Below are 15,120 nucleotides of genomic sequence, written 5' to 3'. Positions count from 1 at the left end.
TATGGATCCACAACAGTGCCTGTAATCAGCACTCACATGAGAGAGCTATTTTACTCTCATTACATCACATAGGAACCATTGCTGCTTGATCCGACTCATTAAATCCCACAGGACCTGGTGTAACCCAGCTGTCAGCCTTCTTTCTATGTCTGACTTTTTGTACCACCGGCTTCTAAATAAATGATCTTGCCAGTGTTTAGGAGGCAAAGCATGTTCTTAGTAAAACCCAGACTGCCTAATCAACTGCATTATTTTTCTCTTTCATCCCATTCCCTTGAGTCTAATATTTGGAGGCCCACCTCTCGCACTCCATGTCTGCCAGCAGTGTCATAGGAATTGAAGGGGCCAATGCACACAATATGCCGGTACTGTCAATGTGTGCTGGTTGAGGAAACAGAATGTGAACTGTGTACTAAATCCCACGTAGGGCTAGTCTCCCACCTTGTGTCCAAAGACTTGAATAGCAGTGGATGAAGGAATAATAGTGAAACATCCTCTGTTTGTTTTTTGTTTTTTTAGGCTCAATCTCCCTTAATCGCTGCATTTAGTGCCATACTTCATACAGGAAAGATCTACACCCTTATAACAGTCTTTGGTTGATTTCAACTTTTTGTTGCCTTTTTGGTATTTGGGGTCTTTATAAAAGCTAATTCATTTCTGTCTTGATTAATCTTTTATTTGAAAGACTGGCTGTACGGCACCTCTTTGTTTTCTTTTTTGAGCAATATAATTTATATGAAATGTGTCCGTTCTGCACACTTGCCATTTGAATGATGTTAAAAAAGACAATCTATAATTGTTGGCTGGAGTATTGGTTTTGTTCAAAGGTGCGTTTTGTTATACTTTTCCCAATGGCCTACCACTTGCAGCAAGTATAGACTGTCATTTTTAAAAATAAATCATCAAGGAACAACAGAAATGTGTGTTGTGTTTAAATGGTGTACACAAGAATCAGATTTTTTATTTATAAAACACATTAACTAATGGGACCTTACTGTAATGTAAAGTGTCTATATTTATTTAATCTATAAACATTGGGGGTCCGGGTCCTATCAAAACCAAAGCACAGTAAAGTTTAGTTTTAATTGGACTTATCTGTCCAAAAACCTTTTTTGCACACAATAAACCCATTCCCATAACCAAAAATTTTAAGTTCAAACCTTTTAAGTTCAAAAATGTTTGTGCAACCTGAGGTCTTTATTACTGCTTGACTAGGTCAAGGAGCCACTGCCACACTGTATTGGGAGCTGTTAGTGTCTTTGGCGATGTGTGTGTCTATATCTGAGCTGTCGACGCAAAGTCAGAAGTTTTCTTTGAGCATCTTTCAGTTTAAGTTTCATTCTTTTTATAACTCTGCTTTTGGTCTGCAACCTTCTCTGTAGACATCTGTTGGCATCTAAAATGTTAAACAGACGGGCTTTGGTTGTGCATGGATCCAAAAGGGCATAGGTGTGGTCTGTGGCAGCTAAATCCTGGTTAAAAAAAAAAAAACATTAAATGCTTAACTATTGTATATACACAGATATATGAGTAGGTTGTATGATAAAAGATTCACCTTTGTGTATTGACAGTAAACTACATTACTGTGGGAGTGTTGAGCATCCTCCTGCGTCTCTTCAGTTTGAGTCTCCTCAGTGAAAGGAGGCATCCTATCAGTAGCAATGCCATCACATTGGTCAGCAGCAGATTTGAAAGCCCTTTTCAACCTCTTCCTAGAATTATTTTGCTGACGGTAGAAAGATGCTAATGAGACAGATGAAAAAAAAACATTGTGTATTAGTTGTGTTTAAAATAATAAAGCCTTGGCCTGATTTACCTTTGCATCCTGATGTGGGACTACAAAAAGAGTTGGCACTGCGTTCCACAACAGATTTTTACGGTTGCCCAAACCACTGAAACAGTCCAGGGTAAAATGATGTGAACAGATAACCATGTGTTTCCGTGGTTGAAAGTCGTCACGTCCAATGTTATCTAACCATTGTTTCATAACCGATGGTTTGCTGAAAGGGAATCTGACATGGGATTATGGTGAAAGTCTTGCCAAATATATTAAGGATACCTTTTTAATATTATGCCATCAGATCATCATGACAATGACCTACTTACCATTACCTACCTGTGGAACGTGATCTCCGGATTCTTGTTACTGTACCTATTCGTGCAATTATATGCAGAACAACTTTTCGGCATCTTTGCCCCGAACAAAGATGGCGGTTATGAAAAGCCCCGCAGTGTCTCAAAAGCTTTAAAATGAGCATACTCGTTGCTGTTATTTGAAATAATATACATTGTTACAATCAATAACAAACATCACTCTGGGCCAAAATTTCCCTTTTCACTAAAACAATACTTGAAACGAACTGAATTATATATTTCAGTTATGTTTTCCGGTGATTCGTTATTGAAGCCCTTCAAAATAAAAGTCTAATGGTCGCAAATGCACTTTAGTAACTCAACGCAAGTCGTCTTAATCCATTGATTTAAAAAAAAAAAAAAAAAAAAACTATACATATAATCAACTATAAACTGACACAACACAAGCTTTAATTAAAGTTTCCTCTTTAAAAGATAATTCTATGTCAAAGCCCCATAAAATGAAACATGCCAAACATAATACAGTTTCCATATTTTAAACATTTATTATTATGTATTTATTTGTCCAGTTCATCCACAGGACCTTGACTTTTTTTACTTTAAATAACGCTTTAATACGTCTCAGTCGTTTCATGTAGTGCACATAGAGGGGGAAAAATAATTCTAATGTTTTTATTATGTGTCTTGCTGCCTAATATGAATCACGTTTGATCTCGCCGCAAATAACAATGGGAGTGGCCTCATCCCGTCAGATGCGTCAGATGAGCCGCGGCTGTAGGAGCGTCTGAAGAAGAGGGGGATGGGGAGAATTGTTTTTGTGTTGCATTCCTGCAGTGTGTTTGACCTTTGACCTCATTGTTGTGTTCTCCTCGTCTTGCATTCCAAAGTGAGGATTTCCTGCAGTATGCCAAAAGCTGCTGGGGCTCGCCTGTTCTGCGCCCTGTCTGTGTTTACCATTATCTGACCAGTGAGACGTTACCAAAAAAAAACTCCCTGGACCACCGCTGCTGCAACAACCGAGCGCTTTATTTGCAAACCGTTTCACGGAAACGCGTGCGAGTTTAAACGGAACGACTACGCAAGTACCAGAGGTGAAAAGGAATCAAAGACCCTTTTGCTCTTCCAGCTAGCCTAGCACGCTAGCGGGCTTGCCTTGTATCACGCACACGTTTCATATCCGCTGCAGAAATCCGCACCCGCGCGGCAACATGAAGGACAAACAGAAGAGAAAGAAGGAGCGCACGTGGGCTGAGGCAGCTCGTATGGTAATATATTAATATATTTTTAGGAAATTATAGCGGTTTAATTCCTGTGCGTGGGGTTAGGGGTGTTGTACGAGAGCCTCGAACAAAGCTGTCTCGCGCTGGGCTCGAGCTGTTGTCGGGTTGGACACATTCAGGCGCCGCCGCTGCTGTTTGTGTATATAGACAGTGTGTGATGTTTCATAAACCGGCTATTACATTTGCGTTGACATGACTCTTAATACACGGTGCCCGTGTTTACCGTGACAACATAAGTATTACATTTCTAGTGTTTATGTCCCATTTGAATGAAAGATCCCTTGCTGGTAGCCTAGCGTATTAGCAGCTCTGCCTGTTTGACCCTTTGTTTGCAGAGCTGCTTTTAGCGAGCTGAATAAAATGCTGAAAATACCTAGTGAGGTACCTTTGCCTGTTATTAAACACCAGTTTTAACAAATGTCTGTCTTCGATACTAATTTGTGCTTCTTGTTTGTTTTAAGCAGCAGCTGAGATAGTAGGCCATAATTCTGTTTTTATCCAGTTCGTAATCAATTGACATTCTTTGTTAGTTATGGATACTAAAATGAAATTTATTAGGAGCTTTGAGTATTTTTAATGCTTTATATCTCTCTCTGTATACATTTACAAAACTATTAGTCTCTTATCGTGTTAAGACACAACAGCTGTGCATCTGCTATTATGATAAGAGGGTTTCTCCTTTATTCTCCACAGTGGTGGTCAATGGGTGTATTAAATTCTTCAGTAGTGCATATTACATGTTAAATGCTAATTATTATACATACTGCAGTTCATGCTTCTGGGAAGATGATTTTTTTATATGATTTGCATCTTCATTGTTTCTTTGTTGCATTTGTTGCAAATTAAATGAAAAACTTGTCTAATCTTGTTGCAAATACTTATATATATATATATATATATATATATATATATATATATATATATAATATTAGGGATGGGACGATACACTTAAACTCACGATACGATGCACCTCGATATGCCAGGGTTACGATACGATACGTCACGATACGATATCAAATTTTATGTTTATTTTTTTCAAATCTGTGATTTTTTTTACCACCAAAGTAATGTACTTAAACGAACGGTAGGATTTTTCTCTTTTTTTGCATTTTGGTTCTATGTTGTTTATGTTGTTAAAAAAAAAGAAGAATTTTTAGAAGTCCGCGACCACATCTTAAACAGGGGTGCCAATAATTGTGGAGGGCACTGTAGGGCTGTCAATCGATTAAAATATTGAATCGCGATTAACTGCATGATTGTCATGAGTTAACTCGATTTTAAATCGCACCTTTTTAGCAATTGTAAATGTATCTTAAATTAAGTTTAAATTAAGTTTTTAATACTCTAATCAACATAGGTATGGACAAATATGCATGCTTTAAGCAAATGTACATTTATTATTAGTGAAACCATACTTATTCAATAATAATCAATACAGTATGAAGACTAGACATATCAAAGATCATAGATATGTTTATCTAAGAAATTGTTCATGTCTCTTAAGCCTAAACTTAAAAATAATGAGTAAGTAACTGTTAGTGATTTCTCTCATTTTAAGAATATAAAGGGAGTTTTTACACTGGCAGTTTAATTCAGAACAGGGCAAAGTTCGTATGAAAAATTGTTAATGTGTACCAGTGAGCGAACCAGAACCACACCATACCTGGAGGAGGTCCATATTACACGAGTAGGAATAAAGTGCGGCCCCTTTAAGAGATCCGCATTTCCTGTTGAACTGCCGGTATTTTGCGCGTGCGCGCCGAACTGGGCCCATGACTGGGCCGCGATTCACGTGGACAGTGTGAAGAACACGGACTCGGGAGCGCGCTTGTTCAGGAAAGTAACCTGTGCATTCGTTTTAGCCGATTGTAATGTATTTAGTTCAATAAAACAGGTGTACTGTAAGCGGTGATGGTGTTAATGATTTACCTCAGACATGAGAGAGTGAGCTGCAGTGCATCGCGCTCAGACTGCAGAGAATGTGCTCAGTGAAAAAATGCCCTTTTCTTTCTGGAGTCTAATAAAAGTTAAACAGAAAATATGGTAGTTTATGTAGGCAATAACTGCATTTTTCGTTTAGAATATTAATGCTAATGTCAACCCTTTTCTTTCCCTATTAATGTTTGCTGCTGCACCCCAACCTCGTTCTATGCAAATCATGCAGCAGTGCCATCTATCTTTATTTCGCGATACATTTTTTTCGACCTCGATCATAGACAGTAAAAGAAATGGACACAGCGACCCCATTGACGTCAACGGCTAAATAATGAAGTCAACCTAGGGGCACTCACTTCCTGATGGCTGAGCGAACTGCGCAGGCTCAGACTGAGCTTGACGACGTAGATGTGACGTGGGCCTCCTGTCTGACAGCTGTGAGTCTTCTAGTAGATGTGGAAAGCGAAAGCTGAATCACGTTGTTTAAATATTTTCTCCCGTTGCTTTTGGCTCACTATGGGCTTCTCCCCATTCTTCCCCCTTGACTTTATCAGACTAGTCTCCAGGACATGTCTCCACGTCCCCCCGACTGTCTCATAGACAGTAAAAGATTGCCTGCGAGCGTCTCCTCAGGTCTATACGGTAATTTCTCAACTGTGCGACAGGGTCGCGTTGGTTATGACGCAATCGTTAGCCTAATTTTACAAAAACAGCTTCTGCGGGGCGATAGTGTAAGATACAAGGTAATGGAGCCTTTTATACATTGTCGTGTTTCTTTAGAAATAAACAATGGACAAATGGAGTCTTTAAACGTCTCAGATGTAAAGTTATTCACTGTCAAAGTGACTCAAAAATGAATGGGAGTCAATGGGATGCTAACAGCAGGTGATGGCTTGGTTAGCAATGGCAGCCCCTAGGGGTGGAACGCTTTCCGAGCGCTAGATTACCCCCTTGACCTCGATGCGTTTCGTCACGTTTTGTATCGCGATATTTTGTCAAACGATATTTCGTCCCATCCCTAATATATATATATTAGTAATAGAGAGAGAGAGAGAGAGATCTTCAGCTTAGGTTTGTTATAAACTGCTTTACCAGAAACAGAACTGTATGTTGTGAGGCTGTACCGAATAAAAATGATCTCCCTTATCAGACCTTATGTTAGAAACTCTGTTACAGACAAAATAAGCCCGTGCAGCTGAATTCATAAGTGTTTTTGCTTTATTTTGATACATTTTGTATGGTCAATCATTATGTCTGTCGGGTCTTTGTCTGCTTTTTTAGGTGATCATAACAGCTTTCACTCTTCAATTTGATCCACCCAAACCTACCGGACAGTCTTTGAATTTGGCAATTTTTTGTCATTTGGCTTATGGCTAGTTTGAGATTAAGTTATGGAAATGTTGGATAACGCTACAGACGTGATATCTGGTAAGAGGAGATCTCAAATGTTGTCGTTTTGGGTGGGGATGTGCTAGACAACCACTGCTTGTATCATTTATTTGTATGTCACAGTTTAGAACCTATAATTCATATTAAATGTGATACCAAATCTGAATAAACGAATATCATGTCAGATATCTGTTTTACTTATAGTATTGTTGGTGATCTAAATCTGAGAATATTATCAATTTAACTTATACCAACAAAACACATTTCAAGACTGGACTCTCTTGCAGGTATCACACACAGTGATAGAGTTTTTGGTAGCAGGTATGGGCATGTCTGTATACCAGAAAGAGTAGTCACCTACCAGTTCCTCGCCTTTAGTAATGGGACAGGACAGGCTCTCGGGGTGATGCGGGCACAAGGGCACACTCAAAACCTAATATACTGAATGCATTTCATGGAACTAAATGGAATTTCAGTTTTATTAATTATAGGACGATCAGGTATTTTAAATTATTTAGTTGTATGAATGATTAAGAAGCATCAAAGAGCATTGCGGCATTGACTTTGAAACAAAGCAGCCGTGTGAAATGGCAGCTTTGGGAGTCAGATGCAACCAGATACTAAGGCTCAAGGCCAATGTATATCAGATCATCTTGGTTATACACTTGGTTGCAATAGGAAATGTGTAGCATTGCACTTATTTTAGTGTTTCTTGTCATTCACAAGGGTTCCTTCAGGTGACTGTAAGAGTGTATGGTTGTTTTTGGTGTGTTTAAAGACATGACTTATTTAGTTTTCATTACTCTTTTAATGCCATACTTTTAATATCATACTCTACAAATGGATTGGCTGTTTTTGTGAACAAGGGACACGTCAGAGACTTCAGAGCCATTATGTGCCACAATAATTTTGTGTGTAACTTTAAATCCTTGCCTAGTCTGTAGTGCATTTATTCCAGAGATTTATATTATGAAGGTTTCGATATTTCAGATTTAGTCTTGGCTAGTTCTTGCAAGATATGTGTCAAGTGCTTCAGACATCTCCAGTTCTGTATCTTAAAGCATACAATTCACCATATCTATTTTCTAAATGCATGTTATTGGTCTTGTTGTGAACAATTCATCCATGCGTGTTCCAGTTTTTTTTTTTAAAAGACTGCATAATTTTCAAACAAAATGTCATAATTTGATGTTCCATTGAAATGGCAGATTCTTTAATGATTTTTGTCTGCCTCTTCTTACAATTGACTTCAAGATTCCATTTAGATGTACCTCCATCCAATCAACATCTGATGGATAGCCCTCTCCCTACATTTTTCACTTGGCAGCATGTCAGTACTGAAGAAGAGATCTGTCACCACTTCCATTTCATCATGATTTCAAGAATACTAAGCCACAGATTTTTAAATGCATGCATATTACAAAGACCCTAACCCTGCTTTATGAATTATTGTAGTGTATAATATTACTAAATGTTAAATTCCCTAATATGGTACCATGAAATAGGTGGAGTGAGAGGAATAGAGACCAGGCTGGCAAAACTCAACAGAAGCAATGCATAAATGTGCCACGCCTTTCGGATGCATTACGTACGCATGAGCATTGGTGCCTTTTCAGGACTGTGTTATAAATAACTATGAAGTTTGTCTTGACATTGGCCTAGTAGTTCTCCCAGCTTGACTTTTTTTTTTTGCCTGCTTCCTTGCAGGAAGTGCACCTGGTGTTTTATAATATAATTTAGTAGTGCGTATTTCTTTTATAGCTTGTGCTCTTCCATTTCCTGTTTCAATGTCCTTGGTTCTCTGCTCAGCTGAGCACAGTGGAAGTGGATGCAGTGTTTACTGCTTCTCATTTTAACCACCAAGCGGTCAGAAGGTTAGTTGTTTTTGTGCACCAGAACGGGGTGGAAATGTTTTGCTCCGTATCAATGGGTAGATATGTTAAAAATATGGCATTATGATTAATACACTCTTCCTCCATTCCACATTTTCTGTGAGTAATGTTCTTCCTTCACACATGATACATAATTTTTCCTGTTAGTGTCTGTTTTGTCTACTTTTCACATAAGCTAAAAGCCTGTCATGTACGTCTGGAATTACTCGCTGTGTCAAGCATCTGCAGTTCGATGTTATGCTTGCCGAAACATTGTGCAGAATCTCAGTAATATAGACCTAAAATAAGAATGCTGAGTGCTTCTGTTAAAACTGGCATGGTGGTCTTAAAATGACTATGAATTGCTTGCTATGGTATTGTAATTGGCAAGGTGAGATTGTGGTGTGCTTAAACTGTTAAGCGGATTTCACTGTAAAAACCCTCACTGAAAGGTTGTATTCATCCTCTTTAAATTGCTGTTGCATCCATACAGATACAGGTGGATGTCTTTGTCAGTCACAGTTCAACTGTTTTTGAGTCTCTTGTTCAAAATGTGTTTTTAAAATTGTGTGTCAAGTTAATAATAATTAAAAAAAAATATTGGATCATTCAGTTGCACTATGTCTGGCTGTTTTTTTTACATAAAAAAGTAATATAAACATCCCCATAGAAATGCATTTGATGGGGATTAGATAAACCCCAAACCTGCCCAATTTCATTGATGGCCATTTAATAGAATACTCATAATTTTATAGACTAATCATAAGCACATTGTTAAATATGTATTTTTTTCCACACGTGAACAACTCGCTAAATAGTCATACTAAATTTAAAAAATCATTGATCTAAATGTGCTTTGTTTGACGTTGCAGGTTCTTGAGAACTTCTCTGATGCCCCAATGACACCCAAACAGATTCTGCATGTCATCCAAACAAAGGGGCTGAAAGAAATGAGGTCTGGTATAAATCATTCATAAACATAAATGTACTGTTTCTGTTTTGAGCAGTGATATTCATGCTTGAGATTTGTTTCATTGTTCATGAGTACTTTTCTAAATTATTATTATTATTAATATGATTAATTCAGGTTGTTTGGGACACTTTGCCATTGAGATGACTTGATCAAGTTGATCCTCAAGTCCCAATCACCCTGAATTCACCCTACTGTCTATTGATTGCTTTATTGGAGTATCTTTATAATGGGATATTTTGTTTTTCTTTCTCAAAACATTTTCTCCCCAATATAGAAGGTAAGTTAAATGTATCTATATTTTCCACCTTTACCATTAAAACAGTTTAATCTTTCTTACTTGAGTGACACATTTATTTTCTACCACTCTTTCACCCTCCCTCAGCGGCACAGCTCCACTGGCCTGCCTGGTCACTATGCTTCACTCTCAGGTCAGGGGAGACAGAGTGAAGAACAGTATTTTCTTCAAGCTGCCTGGAAGGATGAGTCTGTTTACCCTAAAGGTAGAGAATCCTTGAAACCTTCTAGCATTCTTTCTATGCCTCAACCACGTTCACTGTGGTTTTCAGGGTTCCTACACAGTTTGGAAAAGTATGGGATTTGATTTGAGTAATTTCCAACTCTGGATAAGTATGGAAAAATGTGTTTCCACACAATTGCCACTATTCAGTTTTCTTAAATATACAATTTAAGAAATTTGAATTCTTAAATTTGAATTCCGTTACTGTTGAACACAACTGAATGATTAAGGCACACATTTTATCATAAGCAAGTCTCTCCTGAATGTTTTTTTTTCTTTACTTTTTTTTTTCAAATGCCACTCAAAACAGCAACCAACAAACTATCATCTTAGTCAAACTGATGTGTCAGAGGTGAAGGTGAAGGTATCATCACTTCAAGAACCAATAAAAAAAATACAGAAATGTAAAATATTTACAGATGACGGTACTATATACCAAATAGAATGCTGGAAATAATGCTGTTGGAAGTGGAAATTGTGTAGGAACCCTGGGTGTAGCAACAGATTATGATTCTAATACCCACATAGAAAAAGCTACATGCCCTGTGTCTGTATGTACCAATGACGTCTACAGAAAAATGCACTTCAGTGGACAAAGAGCCCAACAGCGAATGAGTCTGGAGATGGGACTGGCACTCCAACAGCTTCCACCACAGCAACAGTTGAAGGAGCAGAGCAGGAAAGCTGTGATTCCACAGAGACGGCTGCTGCTAGTGGTGAAAATGATGGTGTGTGGACTTCATTCTTTAAAAAACAAAAAATTCCCCAGAATTGATTCATTCAGCCTCTTTTCCAGTAAGTGGAACAGGCTTATAAATTAAAGAAGCGTATAAAAGAGCTGAAAAGTAGAGGCCCCATCTTTTCATTTTTAAGAAAAGCTTTGATTCAAAATGGTGATGAGCATTAAATGCCCTGAGCTTAAGAAGCATGTAGTGCCTGAGAGACATTGATTTCTTTTTTGCTTTGGATGTGTGTGTTGCCATGGATACTGCCGCACATGACGCATCCAGCAGTGACCTAGATGAGAGTGGTTTAGAACATGTATTTGTGTGTGGCGTGAAAAAATACATGCAATATTATGCCTGGAAGTGACAATGTATTTCACGTTTGCTCCGTGTTACATGTTTATGTGAAGAAGGAAAAAAAACTTTTTTTCCTTGGTAGATGTGGTTTAATGTTATTTTGAATCCTGATAAATAGCTGTATTTACTATTCTTCCATTTAAAATGCATTTTCCATAATTAAATATAATTTTTATGGCATCTGTTATTCTTCTGCATATGGCGATTACCCCAAGTTTTTCGGAATAGAATATTTGCATGCCTATTGCAAAGTATATGCTGAATACTACTTATCATTAATTATAAATTGTATGTGAAAGTTTAACATGGTTATCATAATGTATATCTTATCTTTTGCTCAGGAAGTAGTGGCCTTACAGGGTCTTAAAATGTCTAAGGTTTATAAAATTTAGCAAATGCATGAAAGTCTTAAATGATATAACACACGTCTTAATTGTCATTTTAAGAAAGAGAAACTGGAATCACCATACAGCCTAATATGATTATTCCCCTTCCCAATACCAAACAATCAGCCAACAAGACATAATAAAGGACACAGAAGTGTTTACCAATGCCCATGTCATGTGTTTGTGAATAACCTATATGAAATTGCATTGAATTACTGCTACTGTTGTTGAGCAACTATAAGTAGAAGCACTCAGTATTAATAATAATAAAAAAAGTTAAAATAATTGGGTTTTTTTCGAACACATGAACAAAATTAAAGTACAAATTGTTAAATTTGAGGTCAAATTATTGATGGATGTTCTGCTCGTTTCCTCCTCTGTGTTCCAGCATCTGTGGATGAGACTTCCTCCAGTGCCTCTTGCTCCACAGAACCACAGACAAGACTCAGTCGCTCCTCTCAGGTACCTCTAGTGCCTAACTTCACCTTTACAATGAACAATCACCTTCATAACTAATTTTTACATGCAGGACCCTCCAAACATGGATTTCCATCTCACCATCATCCTTATGCACAGCACTCAACTCCTCTTCAGTTCACTAGTTATGCCAGGAATGCAGCTGAATACATGATGTCAGTATGTGAAAATGAGTCATTGGTGAAGTGCAGAAAGTTGACATTGAGTCGGATCAAGAAAACCCCACAGATAACTTGACAACATCAGTCATGACTCATGACAAAGGCGAATCATTTAAGTCAGGGATTTCTTTATTTTAATATATCCTCAGATCACTGGTTTGGTTGATCATTTTCAGTAAATGCAGTTACATGTGTTTGTGATTTTAAGCACCGACTCCAGAAGAAACCACAGTGCTAACCAACAGATTGTGAAACTTATTATTGCCTTCATGCTTTTTTCCTCTCATTTGCATAAAATTGAATGTTTTCTGCATAAAGCTGAAGTTTGACGCTCTTACTCCTTGTTAATCCCACAATCCCATGCTCAGGCCAGCTGCTCAGCTCCCATAGAGAATGAACTGAAAAGGCCCACTCATCTCCAAGACAGTTACACCTTGTCTTTTCCTTTTGCATTCTTTGTACCTGCATACATTTTTCTTTTAAATAATCTAACAACGTTGTCAAACATTTCCATTTAAATTCTCCTCTTAGCATACTGTTATTTTCCATTTCTGCGGAGGACCTGTGTGTATGTGCTCATGATTATTTCTCCTATCTCTTACAGTCAGGGAGACAGAGGAAGAAAGCTGTGATGATGCCTCGTGTAGTGCTCACTCCTCTCAAGGTCAACGGTGAACACGTCCCATCAGGTTATAATGGCTCTTTTTCTTGTTCACTTTTTTCACCCCACTTTTTTTCTGTATCTCCCCCACCTCCACCCCCACTCTACAGTGGTTTGTACACCTGCTTCCTCTGACTGTGGATGCTCTTTATCTGAGTGGCCTGACAGTGTTTGTAATTTTACACATTGACGCTCTAATCAATTATAGTGCAGTCTCCTCAAGGGCTGTTTTCCCACAGTTCCCTCCTGTTGACAGCCGCCGCCTCTTTTTCTTGGTTAACTTTGCACTAAAAACAGCATCTTTTCTTGAAGCCACTGGCATTTTTGTCACTTGAACGTCAATACCCCTCAGTGTGAAAGCAGTGTTTCTGGTTTGTCCTGTCAGCCCTGCTCTGTTCCCCTTGGATATCTGCTTTGCATTTGTGCCTTAGAGATATCCATTCACCCCTCTTCCTCTTTGTCTCTGTGCCTTGGGATATCCGTCCCTTTGACTTTTTGTGTTTCACGCACATGCCTGTCACTTTGGCCTCTTTAGTGCCACTAGCCTTCATGCCTCAGCTGCCCTACCCACACTCACTCGTTCTCAAGAGAGTCTCACCAGCCTCCATCCTCCCCCCACCTTTACCCTCAGGAGCAGCGGGGAGGCGCAGGGAAGGCTCTAGGGGGGGTCCAGGCCCTACTCTCCGTGCCCGCTCCGAGCTGGGCTGGAAACGCACCCAGCACTTCAAGAGCATACGTGGTCTTCGTTCAGGTACAGAGGATGAAAACCAAGGACCCCCATGTATTAATTACTTCCCCTAAGCCCCTTTCTCACCAATGTCCCCCACAACATCAATAATTAACTTCTTTCCAGGTGTTACACTGAGTGAGTGAATAGCTAAGTTTGTTAATCTAATGAAAATGTTTCTTTATCAGTTATTTCTAACCAGAAATTAAGGCCATTTAGTTCATTTATTATTTGCAGTGGATGGGTGCATGCAAAAAAAAATGCATTTTTGTCCTGATGCTATTGAGTGAAGGACATAGGTTGCTATGTGACTCTTTCGTCATGCTGGTTTCTCAAAGTGCATAATTGTGTTTTTGACTTCTAATAAAATTGACTTAAATGATTAAGCTTCTAAAATTAAAGGTATCGATATCTGTGCAAGTTTGGAATCCAAAGTTTATTCCTTTGCTTCAGCTCATTTAATTACTTTTACCTGAGAGGGACAAGCCTAATTTAAAACCTCATTAGTCTAGCAGAGTTCAAACCATGGTTTGTCATTTGCAACAAAAATATTGTCAGTATTTGTGTCAGTGTACCTTTTATTCTGTAGACTCGGGCTAAGAGATTTTAACTATAGACATGTTTTTTAGTGTGCTTATGTATAGCCATTATGATTTTGGTTAATTGCAGCATTAGCTGATGTAATGTTCACCTGATGATAATGTAAAAGCTGATGGATGTATCATTGGTTCATGTATACTTCCAACAAGACTTGTTAGTGCATTATTAGAATTCTAGTATAACACCCCCAGAATATATAGATTTACGAGCACTTCATATATTCATAAACTTAAATATATGTGAATGTAAACCAGAGTCTGCTTTTAAGATATTACTTAAATATGCCCCTTCTCTGCACATACTCTTAGGTCTCATGAAAGAAATGTTCATGTGTACTCAATGTAAGACTTTATTTTGCAGGTCCCATGAAGAGGAATCGAGGAGGAGTGGAAGTGGATTTTGAGACTCCAGGCTCCATCCTGGTCAACACCAACATTCGTGCTCTCATCAACACGCGCACCTTTGCTGCTTTTCCCTCTCACTCCCAGCAGCAACTTCTCCAGCTTTTACCAGAGGTGGACAGACAGGTATAATTCTTAAAGAATTCTTAATTTTTGTTTAATTGTTAGAATTGTATAAATGATCTAATTTTTTTTTCTCTCACTTAATTTTCATTCTTGTAATGCATAGGTTGGCCCCGATGGCCTTGCTCGGCTAAGCAGCTCGGCCCTTAATAATGAATTTTTCACTCATGCCTCCCAGAGCTGGAAAGAGCGTCTAGCTGAGGGTGAGTCTTTTACTATTGACCTGTAATATATGAAAAGAAATGACAGAAACTGACCAAGACAAGTAGCTCTAGGTAATTTACTATATTGGTGGATAAAGTGGAAATATGTCTTTATGTTCTTGAAGGTGAGTTTACTCATGAGATGCAGGTCCGCTTCAGGCAAGAGATGGAAAAGGAGAAGAAAGTAGAAGCTTGGAAAGAGAAGTTCTTTGAGGAGTACCATGGCCAAAGGTTCAAATG

At 38.3% G+C, this 15,120-nt stretch overlaps 2 protein-coding genes across 5 annotated transcripts in view; one reads left to right on the top strand and one right to left on the bottom strand.

Moving 5' to 3' along the window:
- Window positions 1-15,120, top strand: part of asxl1 (ASXL transcriptional regulator 1) — a 222,858-nt gene that overhangs the window by 202,902 nt on the left and 4,836 nt on the right. The window contains exons 1-11 of one of the 4 annotated variants that reach the window (XM_067445915.1): window positions 2,819-3,359; window positions 9,442-9,524; window positions 9,817-9,819; window positions 9,925-10,042; window positions 10,634-10,787; window positions 11,916-11,989; window positions 12,770-12,854; window positions 13,458-13,577; window positions 14,514-14,680; window positions 14,784-14,880; window positions 15,006-15,111. In XM_067445915.1, the coding sequence (XP_067302016.1) occupies window positions 3,303-3,359; window positions 9,442-9,524; window positions 9,817-9,819; window positions 9,925-10,042; window positions 10,634-10,787; window positions 11,916-11,989; window positions 12,770-12,854; window positions 13,458-13,577; window positions 14,514-14,680; window positions 14,784-14,880; window positions 15,006-15,111 (1,064 nt within the window). In that variant the 5' untranslated portion in view covers window positions 2,819-3,302. Of the gene's footprint in view, window positions 1-2,818; window positions 3,360-9,441; window positions 9,525-9,816; window positions 9,820-9,922; window positions 10,043-10,633; window positions 10,788-11,915; window positions 11,990-12,769; window positions 12,855-13,457; window positions 13,578-14,513; window positions 14,681-14,783; window positions 14,881-15,005; window positions 15,112-15,120 lie in introns of those variants that run through there. The other 3 variants (XM_067445916.1, XM_067445913.1, XM_067445914.1) reach the window with 3 other exon arrangements.
- thap3 (THAP domain containing, apoptosis associated protein 3) lies at window positions 80-2,387 on the bottom strand. Its single transcript, XM_067445897.1, has 4 exons — window positions 2,117-2,387; window positions 1,817-2,012; window positions 1,556-1,726; window positions 80-1,472 (listed from the first exon to the last, which is right to left on the bottom strand). Exons 1-4 carry the CDS (start codon window positions 2,188-2,190, stop codon window positions 1,251-1,253), a joined length of 663 nt encoding a protein of 220 aa, XP_067301998.1. The 5' UTR covers window positions 2,191-2,387; the 3' UTR covers window positions 80-1,250.

Source organism: Pseudorasbora parva, chromosome 6 (assembly GCF_024679245.1).
Source record: "Pseudorasbora parva isolate DD20220531a chromosome 6, ASM2467924v1, whole genome shotgun sequence".
Classification (NCBI taxonomy): Eukaryota; Metazoa; Chordata; class Actinopteri; order Cypriniformes; family Gobionidae; genus Pseudorasbora; species Pseudorasbora parva.
This window is presented reverse-complemented; position numbering and strand designations above follow the sequence as displayed.